The 26,634-nt window shown below is 46.1% G+C and overlaps 1 protein-coding gene across 6 annotated transcripts in view; it reads right to left on the bottom strand.

Annotated features, from left to right (window-relative positions):
* The window catches only part of NR1I3 (nuclear receptor subfamily 1 group I member 3), a 908,808-nt gene that overhangs the window by 229,408 nt on the left and 652,766 nt on the right, over positions 1 to 26,634 (bottom strand). For all 6 annotated transcript variants that reach the window (XM_078671477.1, XM_078671479.1, XM_078671478.1 and 3 more), the window contains one exon: positions 22,162 to 22,267. In XM_078671477.1, coding sequence (XP_078527603.1) covers positions 22,162 to 22,267 — 106 coding nt within the window. The remainder of the gene's footprint in view (positions 1 to 22,161; positions 22,268 to 26,634) is intronic.

Genomic DNA, 26,634 nt, shown 5'->3' on the forward strand with positions numbered 1-26,634 from the left:
GCCTCCATTGCCTCACCCCCCTCGATTGACCTGAGTGTCTCCACCACTGATCGAAGATCGTGTAGTGTGCTGGTGACTTTTGGGCTCCCTGCTTTTCAAGGTTCGGACCCCGGGGACTCGGATGCTGTACTGCGACCTTGTTCGACATTGTTGCCTGGAATTATGGACGGACTTCCTCCTGCGCCTGCTTCGATGACTTTGCCTATGTTTAAAATTGTGACCACCTCGCCCGCTCCAGTGGCGCAACTGAACTCCTGTTCCTCATGGCTCGTGTTTCGATTGTTGATGCATCGATACTTTCAATTTGGACTACTGCTCACTTGTCGATCTATCTACCCCCCACGTAACTATGCTAGTCACCATTCCACTCGATTATATGCTGACTTCATATTTAGTATGTGGTTGTACATTGCCATGTGGTGGGTGGGGTTTGTCGCTCGGAAGGGCTGGGGGTGAAATGTACGACTTCTGCTTGATTCCCGGTATGCGATTTCGCTGCACGATTGTCTCTGATCGTTTAGGGGTGGGAGGTCCCCTTCTCCTAATATTTTGTGGCGTGTGATGGGGTGTCGTCCTGGTCTGTTTTTGATTGTACTTGTCGGGTTGGGCGGAGGGCTGCGGCCTACCGTTTGTATTATAGTTATTCTGCTCCTCCCTCCTGTTTTCTTTCTCCGCCTTTGTGGCCTTTTTGTCTCTTTTTTCTTTTCTTTCTTCTTGCTATATTTCGGGTTCTGGTTTAGGGCGACAGGCACGCTGTTTGAAGGGCAGGCCGTAGCCTTCTACAGGGGTGCAGGGTGGGACGGGTGGGTTGGGCTCTATTTTTTGTTTGTCTTCTGGTTCTATGGCCCTTTTGTATCTCTTTTTCGTGAGGCCGCGTCTGTCCCGACCTCCTATGGTGTGTTTCGGGTGGGGGTATGGCATCGTTACTCCTCCTGCTACATTTTGGCTGTCCTTCCATCCGATTGCCATGCCCACTTGGACCGCTAATCCTTTTGTCTCCTGTCCTCCCACCACGGGGAGCCGTGTCGGCGTGTCTTTTACCTTCTTTTTTCATATTTCCTTATCCCCTTTTATTGTTTGGTTTTTCTTCCCTCCATTTTTCTTTCCCTTCCTCTTCCCCCCCCCTACCTAGTCCCCCTTCCCTTTTTACTTCCTGCGTCCCAGAGGGTACTGTGACGGGTGGGTTTTCATGCATTGTCTTCCGATCCCTCTGTTTTGGCTTGGTAGTGTCCCGGGTGGCGGGCGTGTTACGAGGATAATGCTCAGGGGCTGACTGTATCTCACATATCCTGATTTCTTGACTGCATTGTGTTGTCCCCCTGAGATTTTGCCCCATGCCCCCTTCTTACTGTTGAGGTTGATTACGGGATGTCGGATGCCTCCGTATTGCAAGTGTGCCTGTCATATGCCCTCTCCCCTTATTGTAAAATTAAGCCTTATTTCCTCCTGTGTTTTGGCCCTTTAGTTTCTGTATTTCTTCTCCCCTATTGTGATTGTACGGCCTCTGCTCTGTATTGACTGAATATGTACTATTTGCCTGATGACTCCTGACTGTTTTATACACTGCGGCCGGCCGGCTCGGTTGTGGGCCTCGATTTGTCTTCTTTTGATATCAATAAAGGTTTAAAAAAAAAAAAAAAAAGCAGAAGTATAAAATAATACTGTAAAAACATTGATATGGTTTCTAAGCCATATGATGGGTTAAAATGGATAAAATAGATACATACACATATACATTTGACTAATCGTACTCAACTGGTGTTTCTAACTACGCCTACCCCAGATGTACCTGACCTAAGCTTAATACGTGGGCGGGAATAGAAAGTAGCAGTTTAAGTTAAGTTGGTTTTGCCAAGTGACTGACTCAAGAATTCTCTGCAAGGGGTTATTCAGTTCTGTACCTGGAGTCTAGGATGAATGAGGGATGGTATCTCTCGTCTCTGGTCTCGATATTCCAGGCTGCCTGCGAGGGCTACCCGGAAGCGCCGGAGCTGGATTTCTCGGCAGGAGAAAGCAGCGTCTCGTTCTCAGCGCGTCAGGAAGGCGGGGCTGCGCCAGCGGGGTCTGCTCTGCTCTGGGCTTCGGCAAGTCTGGCTGCTCCGATCTCGTCACCACCGCGTGTGTTTGCATAGGGCAATATCGGTAATATTTATACCTTTAAGGTGCCGAGATTGACGTAAGGATGGACATAGATACGTCAATAAGGATGTCATACGACCTGGTCGTTAGCACATTCTTTTGCTGAAGTTCTCGGTGAAATCAAAACAATGGCCGCAGGGTTTTTCCCAGGTTGTCATAGGTTTGATTTGTTTTGAGAACTCCGTATGCCTTATCAGGGGCTGGAGGAATTATCGCTTGTCTAATTAGATGGCAAGCGTTATGACCTAATCGGATAACACGTTCCTGTGCCGTAGTGTGGCTTAATCAGATAACGGTTCCTGCATCATGGGGGTTTTCTGCATCATGGGATGGCTGCTAGTTAACTTGCTAACCAGAATAGGGTCAGGAATAGGGGGATCGATACAGAACCTATAGGAATACATCACAAAGCTTGCGTTGGTAAGTAAAACGTGTGTGTTTTTTAATTAAAAATGCCCTTGAAATCTAGTTCAAACTGTAATAATCTCCAATTATTGGTGATCATTCTCTTGGTGTTGTGTGTGTGGAGTATTACATACAAATGCAAATCTGTTTTCATTGCCTTTGGAAAGAGAAGGAAAGACAGGGAAAAATACATGCAGCATGGGACCTGAACTAAGTAAAGGTACCCCGGTATGTGCCCCTTAAAATAAATACAGTAATGAAGCTCTGTAGTCCCAAAACGTTGAAAGCATCATAACTTGTTTCCACAGATAGCTGGGTTGCCCACATCTGCCCCTCTGAAAGCTGGGTTGCCCACATCTGCCCCTCTGAAATCCTATCTTCTTACTTGTGACTTTTCCCTCTGCTCCTTCACACTTTTGTGCCCACTCCCCCTCCTCTTTTTCACTCTCAATCACTAAAAACATCCAGTGCATCCTCCGTCCCCACCACTGTTTTTTTTCCATTCCCCCCTCTTTACACCTCTATCTCTGTCATGGTGTCTCTTTTCTCAACACCTCACCCTGATCTTGCTTAGCTATTCAACACAATTTCCTGTGCCTTTGCCGTCTGCTTCCTTTTCTTCGATAAAATGCAGTGGATATAGAAAACATGGCGGCCTTTGAGAAGCTAGTGATTTACCCAGAATCCAACCCCTTCAGAGAACATCTGACACTATGGCGTCGTTACATCGACGACATTCTGATACTTTGGAAGGGTGATCGAGATACCTGCACTGAATTCTGCACATGGATTAACCAACAGAACCCACACCTCAAATTTACAGGGACTATGTCCGCAACATCTCTCCCCTTCTTAGACCTCACGATACGGCTAGGCCCAGCCGGATTGAGCACCACTCTTTTCCGTAAGAATACCGATAGAAATAGCCTCCTCTTGTTCAAAAGCCATCACCCGAGAGCACTACGTGAGAACCTACCCTTTGGCCAATTCCTGCGGGTCCGTAGGAATTGCTCCTCTACGGATGATTATAGACACGAGGCTAACACCCTCCAACACAAATTGATGGAGAGAGGGTACCCCACGAGATTAATAAGGGACTCCAGGAAGAGAGCTCTTAACAATCATAGGGAAGCCCTTCTGGAAGTAAATCAAAAAGAATGTGATGACCTAATTACCTGCGTCACCAGCTTCACCAGGAACTCCAACTTCATCAAAAAAACTGTGAATAAACATTGGGGCATCCTCAACGCAGGGGGCACTGTACTACCCAAACCCAGGTTCACCTTTAAGCGCACAGCGAACCTCAAAGACTCTCTGATACACACACGCCCTAAGAAACACCATAACAGTGGGCAACAGACACTATGGCACCTCCCCCCCCGTAGTTGGACACTACTCGTGCGGCGGCTGTGTGGTATGTCCTCAATCCAGACAATGTAAAGAGATCAGACTTACGGGCTCTTACATATGGAAACTCAATAGACACACAAATTGCCTTAGCACCAAATGCATCTATCTACTGATCTGCCCCTGTATTGTATTGTATTGTATTGTAAGGGGAATTTATAAAGCGCGCTGACACCATGGGTTTCCTGGCGCTGGCAGACAACTGGGGGACTGGGAGGGTTTAGCCAGATTGAGGGAAGAGCCAAGTTTTTAGGGATTTACGGAAGAGGGTAAGGGAATTGGAGGTTTTAAGAGAGAGGGGGAAGGAATTCCAAAGTTTGGGGGCCAGAAATGCAAATCTCCGGCCTCCGGATCTGCAGAGTTTGACAGGGGGAGTGAGTAAGAGGTGCAGATGAGAGGATCTCAGGTTCCGAGAGGAGTTGTAGGTCCTGAAGAGAGATTTAAAAAAAACAGGACAGGAACCAGATAAGGATTTAAAGGTGAGGCAGCCGATCTTAAAGGCTGCCCTCGAGATGACGGGGAGCCAGTGCAGTTTTAGAAGGAGGGGTTTGGCGGATTGCCATTTCGGAATCCCAAAGGCCAATCTCGCCGCTTGATTCTGAACGAATTGTAGTCTGCAGAGAGATGTTTTGGGCAGACCATGATAGATAGCATTCGAAAAATCTAAGCGGGAGAGGACAAGGGCCATGATTACTTGCAGGAGAGCTTCAGGAGTGAGGAGATAAGCCACCTTCCTGATCCTGCGCAGCTGGAACATGCAGGAGGAGACAACTGTCCCCACCTGGGGCCCGAGGGAGAGACCGGAGTCAATAGTGATCCCTAGGCTTTTTACCGAGGCCACAGGGGTGGGGGGAAGGCCAAGTTCTGCCGGCCAAAAATGCGGACCCCAGTGGGTAGAGCTCTTGCCAGGGAGAAGAAGCTCCGTCTTTCCGGGATTCAGCTTAAGCTGATTTTGGCACATCCACGATAGGATGTGGGACATAACTGCCTGAAAGTTGGGAATAGCAGAGGGGGAATCAAGAGGGAAGATGAGTTGCAGGTCGTCCGCGTAATTGAAAACGGTGACGTCCCACTGCCTCAAGGAAAAGAGAAGGGGTCGAAGATAAAGATTGAAAAGAAAGGGGGACAGAGAGGAGCCCTGAGGGACCCCGCAGGGCAAGTGCTCCCGAGGAGCTCTAAAAGTGCCCAGGCTAAGGGTCTGAGACCTCCCGGTCAGGAAGGATTTGACCCATGCCAACGCCAGGCCCTGGATGCCAGCTTGCTCGACACGGTGGAGAAGGATGTTGTGGTCCACCGTGTCGAAGGCAGCCGACAGATCTAATAAAACCAGGGCCTTGGGGGTACCCTTGTCAGCACCGTCTCTCAGGGCATCCAGCACAGCCAAGATGACAGTCTCCGTAGAGTGGCCGGGTCTGAAGCCGGCCTGGTTAGTCTCAAGAAAGGTGGAGTTCTCAATAAACTGTGAGAGGCAGGTGGTGACATGGGCTTCCAAAATTTTGGAGAAAAAAGGCAGGAGAGAGATGGGGCGGTAATTCGCCGGGATGGCGGGATCAGCCCCAGGCTTCTTCAGTAGAGGCACCAACATGGCCTCCTTGAAGGAGCGGGGTACCGTACCGGACGACAGAGAAGAATTCAGCAGGGGAAGGATACAATCAGGTAAAGAGTGGCAGATATTTCGTAATATGGTGGGGGGACAACAGTCGTCTGGGGATCCAGATTTAACGCGGGTGGCCAGTGTGGCCAAAGCGGTAGGGTCTAAGGGAGGGAAAAGTGTAAAAGAAAGAGCATTATGGGGGGGAGAAGCGGGGCCGGCGCCAGGGGGGGGTAGTCGGAATGGTATCTTTGATCGAGGCAATTTTTTGGACAAAGAAAGTGCTCAGCGCGTTACATGATTCTTGTGTGGGGGCCTGAGTCGGAAGTGTCCTAGGATCGGAGGTAAATTCGTTGAGGATTTTAAAAATCTCCTTAGACTTGCAGGGGGCAGATAAAATTTTGTCTGAGGCATAAGCTTTTTTGGCGACGGAAATGGCTGTTTTATACTCGTTCCGCGCAGCCACATATGCACTTCTGCTAGGTAAGCAGTAGTCTCGCCTCCACCTGCGCTCGAGTCGGCGGAGTTCTAACTGCAAAGTCTTAAGGTGAGGGGTAAACCATTTATGGGAATGACAGTGTCGGGATCGGGGAAACTTGGTTAAAGGTGCGAAAGTATCGCTGGCTATAGTGAGCCAGTCAGAAACTTGCCCCTGAAGCTCGTCAGTGCTTGAGTCTGTGGGGAACAAGGGACGGGTGAGAGAGAGATGAGATAAGAGTTTGGAGGAGTCGGCGGCTCTCCACTTGCGTGCGGTACCGCCCTCCTGCAGTGGGGTCCTGATCTGGCCAACGGCCGAAAAGGTGGTGTCAATTAAGAAGTGATCGGACCACACACAAGGTGTTATGAATGGGCAGGAGGACTTGACCCCGTGAGCCCAGATGTGGTCAAGGATATGGCCACCGCTATGAGTGGCAGACCTGACTAGTTGTGTAAAATCCAAGCTCGAGAGGGCCTCGAACAGTTCGGTGGCATGGGGGCCGGCATCCTCATTCTGGAACCAGTAATTGAAATCCCCGACAATGATAGTACGGGGGGAAGAGGTGGCAAGATTGGTTAACTGTTCAATAAAGGAGGAGGGGAAGGAAGGCATGGGGTGGGGGGGACGGTAAAGTACCATAAGGGTGACAGCGCCTACCTCGGTCCCAAGACGGAGGACCAGGTTATCCACATTGGGGAGGGTCATATTGGCAGAGGCAATGATCTTAAGATTCTTCCGTATTACCGCTGCCACCCCTCCACCGGAGCGGCCTCCAGGTCGGTTGGTATTCAGCAGAAAGTAGTCAGGAGGTAGTGCAGCAAGGATGTCGGGGAGGGAGTCGTCAGTGAGCCAGGTCTCAGATAGTAAAAGGACATCTGGCTTCTCTGTCATAAGAAGATGGAAAATATCGGTTTGATGCCTGACCATGGAGCGAGTGTTGAGGTATAATACCCGGAGCTGCGACTCGGCAGGGACAGGAAGGGTGGAAGATGACGACGGCCCCAGCAAAGGGGAAGAGTGACCTGGGATCCCCAATAAGGAGATCCTGGTCCAGGTAGAGGGAGGTAGAGGGCAAGCAATGGTTTGTAGACTCATTAGAGTGGAGCGGGAATAAGAGATGGCAGAGGCAGCGTCCCTGGCCCCTGGGCCCGTCCGGCCGCGGACGGGCGCAGACGGGCTTAACTCTGGCGCAACTCCGGCGCGCCTCCGTCGCGCCCGCTGCGCTCGTCCGCTGCGCTGACGCATGGGGGACGTTTAAATAGGCTGATGACGAGGGTGGGCGGAGCCAGCAGGGCGGGTTGGGAAGGGTTTTTTAAAAAGAGATAGGCGTCCACCGCTCGTAGTCAGCGGGACTGAGAAGGAGCAGGGCTGCTTGCAGTCAGCAGAGGAAGCAGGTAAGTTTTAAAATAAATGTCAAGTGCCCCCCACGAGCAAGCCCTCTGCCACAGGGCTGCTCGAGTACACTCGGCAAAAAAAGGGGCGGAGCCTAAATAGGCTGATGACGAGGGTGGGCGGAGCCAGCAGGGCGGGTTGGGAAGGGTTTTTTAAAAAGAGATAGACGTCCACCGCTCGTAGTCAGCGGGACTGAGAAGGAGCAGGGCTGCTTGCAGTCAGCAGAGGAAGCAGGTAAGTTTTAAAATAAATGTCAAGTGCCCCCCACGAGCAAGCCCTCTGCCACAGGGCTGCTCGAGTACACTCGGCAAAAAAAAGGGGCGGAGCCTAAATAGGCTGATGACGAGGGTGGGCGGAGCCAGCAGGGCGGGTTGGGAAGGGTTTTTTAAAAAGAGATAGGCGTCCACCGCTCGTAGTCAGCGGGACTGAGAAGGAGCAGGGCTGCTTGCAGTCAGCAGAGGAAGCAGGTAAGTTTTAAAATAAATGTCAAGTGCCCCCCACGAGCAAGCCCTCTGCCACAGGGCTGCTCGAGTACAAACTATATGTAGGGATGACCATGAGACAAGTAAAATTGAGAATAACGGAGCACAAAAGTAACATACGGTGCTCCAGGACCCACACGAGACTATATGAACATTATCATCATCACAACCACTCTGCAGACAGCCTGGAGTGGTTAGTACTTGAATCCCAACCAGGCATGTCCAGGCAGGCATTATTCAAGCTGGAACAGCGATGGGTGCATCGCTTACAGTTGGATATAGTAGGACTCAAGGATGCCGTCCCCTGGGTCTCCGTCTTGAGGTGAACCTCTGTCCAGTCCTGTTTCTCTCCCTGACTTTCCAAATGCCAGTGGGCATTGGGTATTAGGGGTCTTTTACTCCCTTACACCCCCGACCCTGCCCCCTTCCTCTCTTGCTCCCCTCCCCCTCCCTCTCCTAACCAATCATCAGTTCTCACCCTGATTGCGGTTATCTGGCTCCCATGCACCCCTAGGCATTTAGCCTTTCCACATACATGGAGATCCTCCGCAAACACCACTTCATCTGCCTATACATTGTATAGGTTATATTATCCATTGAGCTTTATACTGCCCCCGATGTTCCCTCGGCTAGTACATAGAGCCAAGTACTGTAAGCCCTAACAACGGGCGCACGCTGACAGGAGGCGGTCTACACAGCTGATTAACGGCAGCGCCATAGCTCTCTCAATCATGGCCGCCACAATCATCACAGCTTCACACTGATCTCCGGAGTCCCGGGCCCTTAGGCGCGCATGCCCGACGCGCACACAGCTGACCACTTGACCACTCTAATATGGCCGCCACTTTCACTTAGAGTTCCGGGTTACCAACGCGCCCGTGGATGACGCGCGCCAATCAGCTACCACCATGCATCGGTGACGCGCTCATTTGCCCCCATTAAACACGGTAAACACCCAGACTAGGCACCAGTCGCTCCGCACTCTGACCAGGTGCTGCGAGCGTGAGGGGTAGGTGTCTCTGGCATGCTGGCGCATGGACTAAGGTAAGCCCGCGTGCCCTTTCCTTCCCGTCTTTGACTCCGTTCCCAAGCTTTCTACCCCCGTGCCTCGCGCACCATACCTCTTAACCCCGCCCCTCGCCCAACACTTCACCTCCCCGCCTCTGTACCTCCCTCACTGCGCAATCTGCAACCTGCCCCCGACACCACACTATGGCAGTCTCGCCCATAGCTCTCTGCGGATTTAACAGCCAGCTTCACCAGTGGACTGATCCAGCTTTTCACCGGAGGAGGGAGGGGTTCGCCAATACTAGTGAGTGGTGGTTCAGTAGTAACTACACCGACCCCTCGGATTCTCCACTGTGAGGGCTCTGTCTTTACCTTTACCCTAACCTTTACCAAAGTCTCTGTATCTGCACAGCGGGAAGTGCGCCTGAAAGGGTGACCAAACGATTCCCTTCATACTCACAAACGCTCTTGCCATCTTCCCCATCCACGTGCTAGTACTAGGGAGCCTTAGCGTCAGGCACCCCTGACTTACCTCTCACCATATATGCTCAACCGCATCTCTGCCCCCTTCCACAGGCATCACCACCAGACAGCGCTGGCCTCACGGGAGCAGACTGCGAGGCCCTTTTTAATCCTCCTTAGGGTAAGGAATCGCTGTTTTGTTTCCCTGTGTGTCCACTAGGCCACTGTGCTGTATGGATGGATTCGGCTTATTAACCATGTATTCTTTAACTTCTGAGGTCTCCAGCGAGAGATTAGAAAGAGAGTAATCAATTACAGAGTGACCTTACACCTTATCGAAGTATGATTATTTCCCTGAGACATGTTTTGAACTGTTTTCTGTCTTTTTGTTTGTGCATTTTTCACCCTATAGGTCGCCTAATTAGAGCAGGACCTCTGGCCCTCTACTCAACCGACCCAGTGAGGTTGTATGTGGACAATATTTTTGTTCTCCTTGTGTTTTTAGCACTTTTTTCACGTGTAGTACTGTTTTGGTCCTGACGAATCGCCGGATGGCGAGAAACATGTTGACCACACCAGGGGGTAGAGCTAGGTTCTGAAACTCACCACAGTCCCTCGCTCCCCTCTCACCCCCTTTTAATCAGGGAAGCAGCCACACCAATAAATTCTATTGTGGACTGGTTACCCTTTTTATCACTCACTTTCTCTGCACCGACTACACTACCATCTCCCTGACTCTCACACACCGTCGGCAAGGAATAAAAGAACTCCGCCAAAAGGGTGCCTGCTGGCACCCCGTCAGACATTGCAGCGCCGGTCTGACGAGGAGCAGTGAGCCAATGATGACACTGGACACCCTACGGTCAGGGTGTGTTCCACACCTAAACGCCTTGGGTGTGTGAGGCTCTCTAATTCTGATAGAGGAACCTTCTGGTTCCTTGACGGTCCACTCTGTATTCATCTCTCCTCTGTAGATAAACCTCTTTCCCCTGGGGAACTTTGTATCCTTTTGTGCGCTATAGAAAACATGCTGCCATGGTGGACATAGAAAACTTGCTGCCATGGTGGACGTAGAAAACATGCTGCCATGGTGGACGTAGAAAACAGGCTGCCTTGGTGGACATAGAAAACATGCTACCATGGTAGACGTAGAAAACATGCTGCCATGGTGGACGTAGAAAACAGACTGCCATGGAGGACGTAGAAAACTTGCTGCCATGGTAGACATAGAAAAGATGCTGCCATGGTGGACGTAGAAAACAGACTGCCATGGTGGACGTAGAAAGCATGCTGCCATGGTGGACATAGAAAACATGCTGCCATGGTGGACGTAGAAAACATGCTGCCATGGTGGACATAGAAAACATGCTGCCATGGTAGACATAGAAAACATACTGCCATGGTGGACGAAGAAAACAGACTGCCATGCACATAGATATTTTCTTTGAACGGCCAGAAAATTGAGTTGCCTTTATAGAAAAATCTCATTGGTTTGTTGAACTTTTTCCAACTTAGCAATATTCAGACCACATAGACTTTAGACAGACTGTATTTCCTTCTCCTCTTTCTCCCTTTCTGTCTGCAGCATCCTCTTATTTCAGTAGGGAACATCACACAATCAGCCTGTTTTGGAAAACGTTCATATGTGTGCACTATATGATTCAATGCCTATTAGATTCCCCATTTGATTCTTGTGATCGGTTACCTTCCTTTGCCTCAAATTGTAAAGTGCTCTGATATCCTTCGGGATCAAGTTCGCGCTCTATAAAACTTAAGAAATAAAATAAATAAATAAATGATGGACGTAGAAAACATGCTGCCATGGTGGACGTAGAAAACATGCTACCATGGTAGACGTAGAAAACATGCTGCCATGGTGGACGTAGAAAACAGGCAGGCATGGTGGACGTAGATACCAGGCTGCCATGGTGGACGTAGAAACATGCTGCCATTGTGGACGTAGAAAACATGCTGCCATGGTGGACATAGAAAACATGCTGCCAAGGTGGCCGTAGAAAACATACTGCCATGGTGGACATAGAAAATATGCTGCCATGGTGGACGTAGAAAACATGCTGCCATGGTGGACGTAGAAAACATGCTGCCATGGTGGACATAGGAAATAGGCTGCCATGGTGGACACAAAAAAAATGGCTACTACTAAAAACCCTTTTTTAAAGTTTCCCATCACGTTTTTTAAAACCGTTTTTAGGGTAAAAAAGTATAATTATAAATTACCTAGTCAACCAGAAATTATGCGAAATTTTGATGCAGCTTTATTTCCATACAATACCTGGAATTTGAATTGGAGCCCAGTGCATTTCTTAGGATAATTGTCAGTTTCTCCTAAATATTTGTTCGCACATTTTGGAATTAATCGAAACAGAGGTAGGCCAGCATGGGATGATTAGACCGGTATCCTCTGCTTTTATATTTCGCCAGACTGAGATCTGCCTCTTCCTGGGGTCACTTCACAATCCAGTACATTGCATGCAATGTTCATCCACTCAATAGAGCAATAGCATGCAGATATTTCTTTTAATTATGTTTTATTTATTTCAATGATGACAAAGTAAGGGAATGTACTTCTTGTAAAGTTGCTTCATCAGTGATAACAAAGAGGATGAAAGGTCAAGTGACGACAATTCATGGATGAGCCTATGATTCCACTTTTCGTGACGTCATGCAGATTACCGGGGGCTCGCATGTCCCCAATTGTGCACGAGGCCATGGGTCATCACGCGGGAGGGGCAGCTGGTGCTTTGACACAGTCCCCAGGACCTATTCACAGTCACACTTCCCTCCGCAAAATGTGCCCACACATCACAAGCGGGCCTCGTCTGATTTTGTGTCACACAGTATTGAAACGAAAGGGATAAGGCCAGCCTCTACTAGCTGGTGCAAAATGACAATTAACACACTGAAAGAAATGCTGACAGCGGGCAGACAATACTCTTTCATGCTCTGACGTTCACGACCTCTGCTGCAGCCCTCTGCAGCTCTCCAGAAGGAAGACTGCCTTTTAGAGGGAAGGGAGGAAGGCTGGTGGCCGGGCTTCCGGGATCGCGTGCGAACATTTCCAGCCCTTGAAGTCACATTAGATACTAGCTGTGGCCTTTTCCTTTTCACTGCCCCCCGGTGCTCACTGCTCAGCACTGCACTGCGGATCTCCACCACCTCTGCTCGTAACAGACCGAGGACCGACAAACAAAGTGGCAGCTCCAAGTGGGTGGACTGAGAAGCGTAGGTGGGTAACAAAAGGAAGCGGCAGAAAACAACAATTACCATAAGAGATGAGTAAATCGCACCATCCTTCCCGCCCACGGGACATAGACGGCCTGAAAAGAATCATTAAACGTTGATGCAGGTCCCTTATAATTATGCAAACAGACACATCTGGTAAATAAAACAGCAGAAGAACAAGGACCAGCCTCTAGAGACTGTATCCATGGTGTAGACACAATAGGGGTGAAGGAAAGGACGGAACAGCAGCAAGACGACCCGGGAGAATTCGAAGAAGGAATCGTGGAAGGGGGACGGGAGGCATTTTGAGAGTGGGAAATTAAGGAGAGAACAGCACAGGCATTAATGACGGTGAGAATGTAAAGGGTGCACCAGCTGGAGAGGGGGTCTGTAGACTCAACAAGGACTGAGCACGGATGTGGAGCTGAACTGGCCGATACTGTGGGCTGGAGAGCAGAGATGCCTGTAAAGGTGATGCTCAAGGGAGGAAGGGGGCAAAATGGCAAATAGGACACCAGAAAGAGAAGACAAGGTTACTAACATAGAGGAGTCATTTTTATTGGGTAGTCTATCTCAGGTAGGTGGAATGATTCATGCTTTAAGGACTGGAATAAGAAGGGGAGGGGAGAAACAGGTTTGTACATTTTTTTTCTCCATATTTCCCTAATAACCCAGTATATATATATATATATATAGATTATGGAGGTATTGGTGGAGAGTTTGACATTCTCTACCCAGCATCCACGATTCCACATGGGACTGTATCAACAGGTGTAAGAAAGCCGTCAGGACTCTCCAGTCTGCAAGCTCAGGCCACAACTACCGTTCACCCATACAAATGCAGGTCCATAACTTATAGAACCACAGACCAAGGGCCCAGAACTGTAGAATACAGCACAACGCGCCACATGAGCTTGTGCAAAAGCATTACTGAGTGGAGAACATGCCTTTCTAAATGCTGAATGCTGGTCCACTCCACCTTCGAGTGGAGCATAACAGACTTTACTGAACACCTCCCCTTCTCCCTAGCTTCAAATATGTATGTCAATCAAGTGACTTCTAAAGTGTGATAACTCATCCGTAGGGGGCTCAAGGCACTGGAGGGCTGCTGATCTGTTGCAGGCCCTGTGGTTCAGTCGGAGAGCCAGGTCTTGAGGTCATTCCCGAATTGGGGCAGTGGCGAGAATTGCCTTTGGTGGAGAGGCAGGGTGTTCCAGGTCTTTGCTGCAAGGTAGGATAAGGATCTTCCCCTGGCCCGGGTCTTGCGGATATGTGGGATGGCAGGTAGGGCCAGTTGGGCGGACCGTAGCTCTTTAGTGGGTGCTTGGAATGCGAGGCAGTGGTTGAGGTATGCAGGTCCCGCGTCGTGTAAGGCTTTGTAGGCTTGTGTGAGGAGCTTGAAGGTGATTCTTTTGTTGACTGGGAGCCAGTGTAGGTATCTCAGGTGGCTGGTGATGTGACTGTGGCGGGGGGTATTGAGGATGAGTATGGCAGAGGCATTCTGGATGCTCTGCAGTTTCTTGAGGAGTTTCCGGGTAATGTTGGCGTAGAGTATGTTTGCCGTTGTTGAGTCTGCTGATGATGATTGCGTCAGTGACCGTCTTTCTGGACTTGATGGGGATCCACTTGAAGATCTTTCGGAGCAGTTGTAGTGTGTGGAAGCAGGATGATGAGATGGTGTTGATCTGGCGGTTCATGGTGAGCGAGGAGTCCAAGATGATGCAGAGATTTTTGGTGTGTGGTCTGTGGGGGGATGTCAGCCACATTGTCCTTAACCATGTGTAAGGTACAACACATTTAATGTCATCCTGAAAATGTTTTAACTGATATTTTAATAGGAATATAGGAATAAGAATCCAAGTTTAATTTTAAGTACAACAGGCCTTCTTTGTGGGCGAAGAAAAATGGTAAATATTAAACACTTCTCCTAATTGTTGTGCCTGGAACATAGAACACCATATTAAACAAGCAAGACTTCAGAGTGCATTCTGTAACCGCCGCCACTGCCGAGAGTCAGACCTACCTATCTGGAGCCCGAGGAAGGCTGTAGCCATTGCCCACGCCACCGCCAAGAGTCCAGGGCTATCCAACTCCGCGCCGCCGCTCCGGGAGACTCCAACTCCCGGCAGGTACCGCGGCGGCGCGTTTGAGTGACGCGGCTGCGTCGAGGGAGCGCCAACAGCGGCGCAGAAAAGGAGGAGCACCCCCGCGTCGCGGGACGCGAGCGGGACGCCGGGCTAAGCCCGGGCAAAGGGCGGGCCCTCTGTGGCCCTCAGTGGTCAGCTGTGGTCGGGCGGGCCACGTCCTTAACTCTAATCCTTTAAGGTGAGCACTGCACTTGGTTACGAAAATGGGCGATTATACGCCTACCGTTATTAACACTGATGTATCTACCCAGGCTGTTGATACTGCTGCGTCCCTCATCACATCTTTTGAGACATTGATAGACACAGCCTTTAATGAGATTGTGGAGACGGAGAGGAGGTTTTCTATGGGTCCTTTTACCTCCAATGTTATTTCGAGTGCAACCACAAATAGTTTAAGTAGCACTAACGGTAACTTGCATATAACCCCTACTGTTATTATTGCCAAGCCCTCATATCCTCCTGTTGATGTTCCTATTGTCGTAGATGATGAAGATACTGCCAATTATATCGCACTAGATCTGGCATCGACGCCATCGGCAGCTGTTGACTTAGAACTGGCACTCATATTAACACCTCCTGTAGCCTCGCTAGATGGAAATGTTCCAACTATCATAATACCTTCACCAGATGAGGTACCTACCCCGGACAGTGTGGAATCTAGTAGTAATAAACAGGGAGGTGAAAAACGCAAACGAGGCACTACTAAGCAAAGTGCCAATAAAAGGAAACAACTGTCGATCCAGAGTAATCAGCCCACACCCCAAAGTTTGTGGAACAAACAGAAATCTACAAGGATGCAATCCGTTTCTATGGAGGATAATGATCAAGCAGACATGGGCAGCACTACCGTCGCATCTACTATTCACTCGAGTGAGAATTCTAATTCTGTCTGGACCCAAACAGCACTAATGGGAGATAATTATAATCTTTCAAGGCAGAATGTAAATCTTATAGAAACTATAGTGGACACCATTTTTAATCGAATAGAAAAGCAAATGATCAGTCAGTTTAATAATGTTTTTAAAAGACTTGATCGATTAGACACCTTGGTCAAAAACGGAGAAACCAAAAAGAGGGGGTCTGTTGTTTTGGATCAAATTAGGGCCGATCGTCTTATAAAAGAATTGGAATCTGTAAATCACACACTGTCAGTAACGAAACTGGATTCTTCTATTCCCTTGGTCGGGGCTGTGAGTAATCCCGGAATTTTATCACTGCATACTGTGTCTTCTACAATTCCACCTAGATCTATTGATGGAGGGCCTCATTTGACACAACCTGATTTGACCACTAGGCCTACCCCCACACCTGCTCCCAGAAAAACGACATTTCTTTCTAGTATAAACCATACCAATACTGTCTCAACCAGTAAGAATGGTCTCATTCCATCAACGACAGTGCCTAGATCATCTGTTGCAAATAATACTGAAGGTATTGATAAACAAGGGTCAAACAAATTGTTTAAGCATCAGGGGCCCGCCTTACATCTGCCTCCTGACGCCTGTCCCTTTGTTTTGGTTCTTGCAGGTGTACCACAGTTGAGGGAGGGTCAGGGGGAGTCTTGGGTGCAACTGAGAAACAAATGCATAGACTGGTTGTTTAAACATAAAGGCGTTGGTTATGATATCTCTAGAGAAATTTTATCGGTACGTAGGGTGTCATGGGTTGGACCTCTAACTAAGGATAAAGAAGGCGACTGCATAGTCCTTAATTTTCAGAACCCTGGGACTGTGAGGAACCTTCTTAATAGACACAGTAATTGTTCCACCATTTCTACTGTTGCAACCCTGCTACCTCTAAGCTATTTTTATAGACAAATGGCAAGACATCCTCGGCCTTTCTCTAGGCAATTTTTTCCACAACCACTACCTCAACCAATGCATTCTCATCCCTCATCTATGTATTTCCAGCCACTGCCCATGCAATTTCAACCGGCCCCACCTCCTTTTAGTACGTTCAACAGATTTGCACCTCTGTCAGACCTAGATCTGCAAGATTGACCATCTTTGCCTAGCTCTGTTGCATCATCTCTGTCACCAATTCTTGAATCTCAGGTTGTTCCCGAAGATTTACCCCCACATTTGCCTCGATTGGTTACGAGTGCAAAAAATCTGGTTTCAAATAATAAGACCCTGGACTCCAACTTATTGATTGTAAGCTGGAATATTGCTGGTCTAAAACCGAAATTAAAAATTCCTGAATGGTTAAACTGGGTTGACAACAATTGTGACATACTGATGCTACAAGAAACTTGGTGTATTACGTCTCCATTAATGGAGGGCTTCTGTTGTTTTAATCTGAAAGCTTCCCCCTCTCACATGGGTAGGCCTAGTGGGGGTCTATCCATCTGGTCCAAAATAAAACCTGGGGTCCAAATTAATTTGATCCCTACTTTGGGTAACTGTTTTATGGCCATTAAGTATTTTAATAGAATGAAACTGTGCATTATTAATTTTTATAACAATGATTTTGTAACTCATCCTAATAATAATTTTATTTCTCTGTTCTCATTTATTGATGACATTATGGAAGGGCATAAGTATGGGTCCTTTGATGGTATTTGTATTGGAGGTGACTTCAACGCACATATATATCGTAGTAGCCCCCCGTGTAAAAACGGTGAGGAGCTGAAAAATCTCCTAGCCTCCCGTGACTTATTAAATGTAATGGAAATTGTGGGTTCAAGTGTCAATAATATAACCACACCTACTTTTGTGGGTCATGGATGCGCATCCACGATAGACTACATATTCACATGCCCATCATTAAGTGACATAGTTTTAAAAGCAGAAGTCATCTGTTCTGCTTATAGTGACCACTACCCCCTTAGAATATATTTACATAATCCGCAGGCCATGAAAGCGGCACTAAATTTAGAGAGTGGGCCAAAAATTTTGGCATTATCCACCGATAGATTAAGACTAGTGTGGAAAGGGGCTGACAATAAAGACATTTTAGCTAGAGTAATTCAAAAATATCCTGTGGTCGTAGAGACTTGTTTGTCATACTCGAGTCCCAGTGATGCTGTTGTTGAAGCTTTTGGTAACCTTTGTGGGGCCATTAAAATAGAATCTTCTCAACCAGCTAGGCAGAATATAGTCCAAGGCCCACGCTGGTTTGACTCTTCCTGCTCCAAGGCCAATCGGGATCTGAGGGCTGCTTTAAAAACCAACCCTAGGGATGTGTCATTGGTAAGAGATTTAAGATCAAAATATAAAATTGCCATACACAATAGATCTGAGGCTTTGGTGATTAACCACTGGGAATCTCTTACGCGAACTGCTACGTTAAAGGACACAGCAGGCTTCTGGAGAGAAGTGAAGTCCTTAAGATCTTTTGGCTCTAGCCTCAACCCTATTAATTGCAACATAACTGGTGAGGCTTGGGTTGAGCACTTTACTCAAATCTATGCTATATCGGCCACTTCTCCAGTTAATGCCCCCCGACCTAACAGTGCTGAACCCTTGACCTTTTCATTACTGGAGGTCGAGGAAGCTATAATTGATAGCGCAAGTAACAAAGCACCGGGTCCCGATGGTCTTTCTATCGATCAGATTAAATCAATAATTAATTTTTGGGCACCTCTTTTATGCAATCTATTTAACAACTTGCATGAAACTACTTTTCCCAAATCCTGGTCTAACAGTGTAATCGTGCCAATATTTAAAAAAGGTGACAGGTCGGATCCCGCCTGTTACCGGCCGATTTCACTGATCGATAATACGTTAAAGGTCCTTGGTAGGGTGATCTTTAAGCGAATTAGGGACTGGGCTGAAGATAACAACGTTCTGCACTGTAGTCAACTTGGATTTAGAAGCCAAGTGGGCACAGTCGAACAGTGTTTAAATCTAAATTTGATTATGGCCAAATATATTATTGTTAAAAAATCCCCTCTTTATTTAGGCTTCATGGACCTGAGTTCTGCATTTGATTTTGTTAATCGTTCTAGGTTGTGGTCACTTTTGCTCGATTATGGTTTGGATGACTCCTTGGTTTATTTTTTGTCTGAGTTACATAGGGACTTAAAAGCTAGAGTACGGATTAATAATGATGGCGATCTGTCCAATGATGTTTTTATTAGCAGAGGAGTTAGACAGGGCTGTGTACTCGCCCCCCTGCTTTTTATTTTATATATTAATGGGTTGAGTAGCACTCTGAGTAAAATTACCAAGGACGTTCCAATTATAAACGGCTCCCCCATTACTACCTTACTTTATGCGGATGACGCAGTATTAATGGGGCGAACCCCGAATGCGTTACGCATTCTAATTTCGGGGTTTGTTGCGTTTATGTCCGACCTTGGTTTAAGTACTAATTTTAAAAAATCATTTATCATGAACTGCGGACCAAAAAAGTACAATGTCACATCAATTAAATCTGGTAATAATATTTTAAACTGCACTAGCACTTTTCCCTATTTAGGGTTGCTTTTTTCCAACTCTAGCTCTTGGCAGCCACATGCTGCTTATGCGAGGAATAAAATTGGCAAGTCAATTAATTCAATTCTATCCCTCCGACAACCGAAAATGGCAGATGTGATAACACCCCTACTTAGTATATACCGCACGCAATGTCGTCCAACTGGGACATATGGAGCTGAAGTGTGGGGATACTGTAATAGTAACGGTCTGCAGTCGGAGGAAAATAGATTTTGTAGGAGGGTGCTGGGGGGAGTCCCATGCGCCTCCACACTTATTTGTCATAATGAACTAAGATTGTCTTACATTGTTGATTTCATTAGGTCTAGGCCTGCTCTTTTTTGGATCAAGGTATGGTTAAATCCAGCAGCGTCCTTGACGCGCAGTATAATATCTGACTGTCTGTCAAGTGATAACGCCCACCACATACCTTGGTTAAATGCAGTTAAGAATAGCCTGCAGAGTGTGGGTCAGGGTTCTTTGTTTAGTTCCCCGAATTCTATTGTACCCGCCCATAAGAGTAGTATTAAACGGGCTTTACTTGACTTATATAAAGAGGATCGACGACGATCTGAGTCTACTAAACCTGGTGTTATCAACTATCAGCTCATTATTGATTCAAGTTGTGATAACTTAACTGATTTGAATAATTTTTATGGATACTTGTCAAAACCAATAGGAAAGTGGAATCGGAGCCTTTTATTCAGGTTTCGGGATGGAAGCATAGTAAATCTGCTCAGCTTCCCGCTCGGCTACAATAAAAAATTGGAAGATTTGGACTGTCCCTGTTCTCAGGGCGGGAAACAAAGTTTATTGCACTTCTTCTTTTTTTGTGGCTTTTATAAATTGTATACCTGTCAATATTTAAGGCCGACCCTTTGTAAATATAACCTTAGAGACTTTAAGCTCGCATTAAAATTTCTCCAAATGTTGCACACCGATGAAGTGATATACACTGTAAGTTGCTTTATAAAAAGATGTGTGAAATCGAGGTCATGCTTGGAGTTTGGATAATAGATATTAGTATTTTGGCATTTTTTGCACTATTTGCACTTATTTATTTTATTGTAAATTGACCATTGATTTAGCTGATTATTAATATTGAGACAAATGATCCCTGGGAGAACATAACATGAATTTTATGTCTGAGTTGCCAATTGAATATGTTTCTCCCCTATTATCTATTTTGTACTGTACATTAGGCATTTCGCACTTTATGATACATGCTGCTTAAACCCATTTTTGATAAATTTGTTCTTATCAACTTATTCGCTTGTAAACTGTTTTAAATTGTATTTTATTTGTATGTACTTTTATGGATATTGTTAATCCGAATAAAGATCATTTGACTTGACTTGACTTGAAGCAAGACTTCATTCATTTAATAAAAAATATTATAAGCTTATATCATAAGAACTGTTGTCAATTAGGGGCAACCAGGGGGTAGCACTTCTACACCCAATTTTCTTTTTGGTACCACTGTAATGACTGTCTTCAGAGGTTAGGAAGCACCCCCCTGCCACTGCAAGACAATAATAACTTAATTTCTATCTCCAATTCTACAGTTTTGAAAGAATGCACATAGCAGATGTTACAGTGAACCTGTGTATTGGCACTGAATTTACTGGCACCATGAGGATGGAAGGTTGAGTCGGTCTTACCAAGATTCAAGCTCTTTGCCTTCATTTACTGAATTTGGAGATGTGAATGTTTAATTTGCTGAGCCATCCTACAGGGCCAATAGATCAGCGTATAATTTCATCCCGGTCAAGCGGCAAGTCATATCACTTCTGGAACCCATGGCATTTTAATGAATTGATTTTCTTAAGTATATGGTTATCTGAATTGTGATAAGAAGGCAAAGGAGTGGACCACAACCTCAGGTGGTGAATGCCAATAGATTTAGCAGTACAATATTGGGATGTGGGTGTTGCAACTGATGATTCTAGCTGTAAGCTTCCAGTCCCAGTGCTGTGCTTTCATAAAAAAGGTGGCAATGCTGCTGATAGCTTTGTGAAGTCAACCCCAGTGCTTCGCTCTGTAATCAGGGACAGTGTTGCTGCTGTTAGTTTCACACAGTCACCCACACTGCTATGCTCTCTAGCTGCATGGAAGTATACCAAAATGTGATGGAATCTTGAATTAAAATGAATCTCAGCCATTGGTAATCACTCGGGCTGCAACCCAGTCCATCAATATTTTGAACACAATGCCACCTCATTTTGGACCCAGTCTTATGCAAATCAGTTTTGACCGTGCTCAAGTGGGAACACTCCAGCCTGAACTGTGAGGCCAGGTCCTCCCAGAACCGGAAAACAAGCAACCCAGGACTGTTTTCTCACTAGTTAGGGCTCATCAGCCAGGTAAAGCTTTGTTCTAGTTACAGTGTGCACGAGATCCACATCTGGGCACACCTGTCCCACTTAGGGTGACACACTAAAATATGCTAAAAAGTGATGTCTGGAACGATTGGATTAATCTCAACCACTGGTAATCACTCAGGGCCATTGCTGTTCTATATTACCAGGGATTATGTTGTCCCTGACCCCTAGTTCGAGTGTTGATAACCTGGTTGGTGCACTTCGGGTCTCCTGACCATTAGTCTTCCTAGAAGGCATATTAACCCTCTACCTATTACCTAGATGTAGTGTTTCATAATTCCATTTTGTCTTCATCCTCTTGTATCTCTTGCAAATTCCTGAACATTCCCTCCAGTGGCCAGTCGTCTACTTTTCTGTGTCTATTGTTGATAACCTGGTTTGTACACCACCATTCTCTTGACGATTAGTCTTGCTAGTGGCCATGTTAACCTTCTACTTATACACATATAAATAGTGTCTCATTACTACATTTTCTCTTGTAAATTCCTGAACTAACATTCCCTCTAGTAGGAAGTCTTCATTTTTTCCCGAGTCTATCAGTCCAGTCATTGGCACAGTGTGACTGTCACACAGTACATTTTCATGGCTGTGACATTGCCATTCCTTACCTGCCATCTGGACCCGGGTGACTTTGCTGAATGTAGCATTGTAGAGTGAGAGCCATCTTTTCATGAATCTGGTCAATCACGTCTCTGTGTAAAACCCCAGGCCGGTCTAGAAAATCAAATAATACATTGCTGAACACATGACCGAGCCAAGCTTACTTCCTAGTGCTTATATCTAGAATAACATTACAGAAATTCTGAGCCTTCATTTCTCAAAAACTGTTCAATAGATTTACATTAATTCACAAAAAACATGCTCTCTGGACCCAGTCTTCTGACAAATTTGGTGTAACTCCATTCGCAGTTTTGGCTGTAGCAGTACCTAATTTTCTTCTGGGAAATTGCATGGGGGAAACACATGTTGTAACCCCACTTTTTCTCGGCCCTCGCTTGGCAGATCATCCCAAAACTTTCCAGGAAGGAGCTGAGGTAAATGAACCTTTTTTTGGAAAGTTTCATGAATATTCATCAAACAGTGCCAAAGTTATCTACAAACCAAAAAATGTTTTTTTTATGGAAACGTGGTCCTAACTATAACTACCCAGTAGTGACCGGAGCGCCTTGGGATTGTTGGGGCAAGCCCCTGTGCACTAATAAGGGGTGCCTGGACTCTGCACGGAGCATCTCATTTTGGTGCACTATATAGATAGAGCCAGCTTCCTACACTGATGTTTTTAAGATCCAATTCTAATTTCTTTTTGCCTCAAGTTAGTTTATTTTTGGTTGTTCTGTCCATGTTTCTGCCAGTTACATTTTGACCACCATTGTTGGATCAATTTTTGTTAACTCTGATCAGTCCTTGAAAAATGGGTATCAAGGAAACCTATGTATTTCTGAAATGGTCACAATATGTGGAGTTTAAGAGCAGTGGTTATTTGTACATCTCTGAATTAGTGGGTACCCATACTAGAGTATTATTTAGAGGGTATTTTTCAAAATGTTTTCTTTCTTATACACTGGCTTACTTTTGAACTCGATGGCACTGCCTACACTGGCACCTCTGACAGGGATGGCAGCACTGACGCCGATGGCACTGCCTACACTGGCACCTCTGATAGGGATGGTAGCACTGACTCTGATGGCACCGCCTACACTGGCACCTCTGACAGCGATCGCAGCACTGACGCAAAACACGAGCACAGTCAATTCATTTGGTAGCTGCGGAGCTATCAAATTCACCCCATTTCACTATATGTATGTATATGTATATGTGTATATATGTATGTGAGCAAAAAAATGAAGTAAGGAACACTAGGTGGTTCCCACATTTTAGAGCTGAGAGCAGCTCCTTTGTATGGAACACTACACCAGCGACATTGTTTTTCTAGCTAAGATTTATGCATAGAATTAGCAAGTGCCATCCACACCAAGCTGAAATGTAATTAAAATCTTTTACTGTTCCAGGCATAGAATTATGACTTTGGATTGGTAAATACCTCCCAAGCCTGCTTGTTATTAATGAAAGCAACCCCTGACATCTGCATTGCTCTTATTGGAGCTTGTCTGAGAGATCTAGCTTTGCCCAGACACAAGGGAGCAACCAATTTAAGTAATCAGAATGCCCTGTCTGGCTTACAATGGCAAAACAATTATGCAAAAAAAAAAAAAGCAGGGAACCATGGATAGTTCACAAGGTTTAGGTGGAGAGCTGCGCCTTTATGTGGCATGTTCTACCACACCAACACTCCAAATCTGCTCGCCTTATATGTCTGTTTTTCTAGCAAAGATTTTAAGCATAGGATGAGGATTATAACATCTATTGCTCTGAAACAGATCTGTCCACTGAGCAGACATTGTGCTGTACACTTACTTTTTGTAACCGGTAAGATTTATTGATCTTTGGAAATTAAAAGTCCAATGCTAGAAATCTGTTTACCGTAAGCAAAGCCCAATCAAACCGCATTAATCCAGTTTGCAACACAGGTGTTGCTGCTTAAGAGAATTTGAGGAAATTCTGGTGTTCCTCTGCATCTTTACTCTTGAGTAAACAGGCATCAACCTCCAGCAGACACAAAGTACCATCTCTGCGCTATGCAACCATGTATGGGATGGGCTAATTTGCAGTAAAAACGTTTGGGGGGGAGGGGGTAAAGTGGAGAGCGGAGGAAGACTAGCCTCCAGAAAACATCTGAGTTTTAGATTTGCCATCGACAAAGCGCACTACCAGTTCACAGCCCTGGCCTTCAGACTAAAATCCGCACAAAGGGTCTTCACAAAATGCCTCGCAGCTGTAGCGGCGCATCTACGGAGGGAGGGGATTCATGTATATCCCTACCTCAACGACTGGCTGATAAAGGCAAGTTCCTACAAACAATGCCAACTACATGCAAAGTGGGTCACACAGACGCTGACAGAACTGGGATTCTCAATACACTGGGGAAAATCCTTAATGGAACCAGAACAGGTGAACATCTTCCTGGGCGCACAGATCAACACCATTCAGAGGAAGGTGTTCCCCAGCGAGGAGGTAGCGATTAGGCTTCTGGTGTGATTGGTTGCTGGACTGGTTGTGGGACTAAGAGTAGGGTTAGGCTTTCTATTGGAACTAGGGACAAGAGCTTCCTGTGCCATTTGTTGCTTGGACTTGGGGTGGGACTACTGGTAGGGCTAGGGCCTCTATTGTACGTAGAGATTAGGGTTCTTGAACTGATTGGGTGCTTGGACTAGGGCTAAGATTGGCTGTAAGGTCCTGGGGCCAGATGTATCAAGCAAATTCGCATTAGCAAAGGCCGAAATTTGCTAAATGGAATGTATGAAGCAAAATCTGGTGCAAAATAAGGAATCGCAAAATTTGCGATTCCTTATTTTGCAATTGCATTTAAGGAATCGCAAATTTTGGGATTCCTTAAATGCAATGTACGTAGCAAAAACAATTAGCAACATGCCCTTAAGGAATCGCAAATTACCACCAACTTCAAGTTGGTGGTAAATTGCGAATTCCTTGAAAAATGCACATTTTTGCATTTTTCAAAGTGCCACGTGATGCACATACATGCCCTTAGGGCATGTATGTGTGCCACATGTGCACCCATGCATATTTCAGGGGTGCAACAGGGTGTCCTTTGGACACCCCTGCACCCTTGAAATTATTCTCAATTTGCGATTCGCAAATTGTGAATCGAAAATTGAGAATAACTTCCCATTCATTCCTATGGGCCTCCTGGCCCATAGAAATGAATGGGAAATTATTCCTTAATTGCGATTAGCAATTTGCTAATCGCAATTAAGGAATTTTAAGAAATCGCTAAAAAATTGCGAATTTCTACATACATCCCAATTTGCAATTCCCAAATAGCGATTTCTAAAAAATCGCTATTTGGGACTCTCAAATGATGGTAATGATACATCTGCCCCTTAGTCTCCTATTGGTTCTAGATTTTTAGGGCTAGTGTTGTGATTGGATAGTGTTAGGGCTAGGGTTCCCATTGGCTGACGGGGTCACCTGATTACTGGGGCTATAAAAGGCCAGGCTTAGGGCGTCTCAGCTAAGGGCGGAGAGGACAAGGGCAGTTGCCTGTTTGAGCCTGTTTGAGACTGACCAAGGCCAGCAATGCTGCCCAATATACATACCTCCATTATGCACCTATATACTTTCAATGTACTTATGGATCTATATATTTATCACTTTCTTCTAATTTAGCATTTCCAATGCACATCCCTATTTCTCAGCCTATACTTCTCTCAGTATATCCTCTACATCCACTCTCTCATTTAACGCCAAACCCCATACCACTACTATGATCCCCAAAATAACCCTTTCTTGACTCTCTCCTACTCTACCCCTCCTTGCATCATCTTACACCTCTTACTATACCGATCTTCCAAAACAAACCTTTCTAAACTCTTCCCTCTTTTCTACCTCTCCCCAACCCTTCTCAATCCAAATAACTGACTAACATATCCATCACTAAAATTACTTTCATGTTTCACCATACTAATCCAACACTAATCCTGATGGGTTCCAGAGTAGCGTGCTACTTGCGCTTCAAAACCCCATCAGGCGTAGCAAGCTCTATATAAATACAAACCTCTTTCCCTTCACTATCCCACCACCTACACTTCTCTACCCAAATAATTGAATAACATATCCGCTACCCAAATTTCTTTAATATTTTACTATACTTATTTTCAATACTAATCCTTTGAGTTCCGGAGTGGCGTGCTACTCGCCAGAAAAGCGCTTCAACATCCATCAGGGGTAACAGGTGCTATATGAATGCAAACCTTTCTTCCCCTTTTATTCCTCCGCTATCCTTCTCACTCCAAATAACTGACTAATATCCACCACTGATATTACTTTCATATTTCACCATATTAATTCATCACTAATCCTTTATGGGCTTCCTGAATAGAATGTTTCAAAACCCCATCAGGGGTAACAAGCGCTATATAAATACAAACCTTTTTTTCCTCCTCTATCCTACTGCTATCATTCCAAATCCAAATAACTGACTAACCTATCCACCACTTAAAATG

Source organism: Lissotriton helveticus, chromosome 12 (assembly GCF_964261635.1).
Source record: "Lissotriton helveticus chromosome 12, aLisHel1.1, whole genome shotgun sequence".
In the NCBI taxonomy this organism is placed as follows: domain Eukaryota; kingdom Metazoa; phylum Chordata; class Amphibia; order Caudata; family Salamandridae; genus Lissotriton; species Lissotriton helveticus.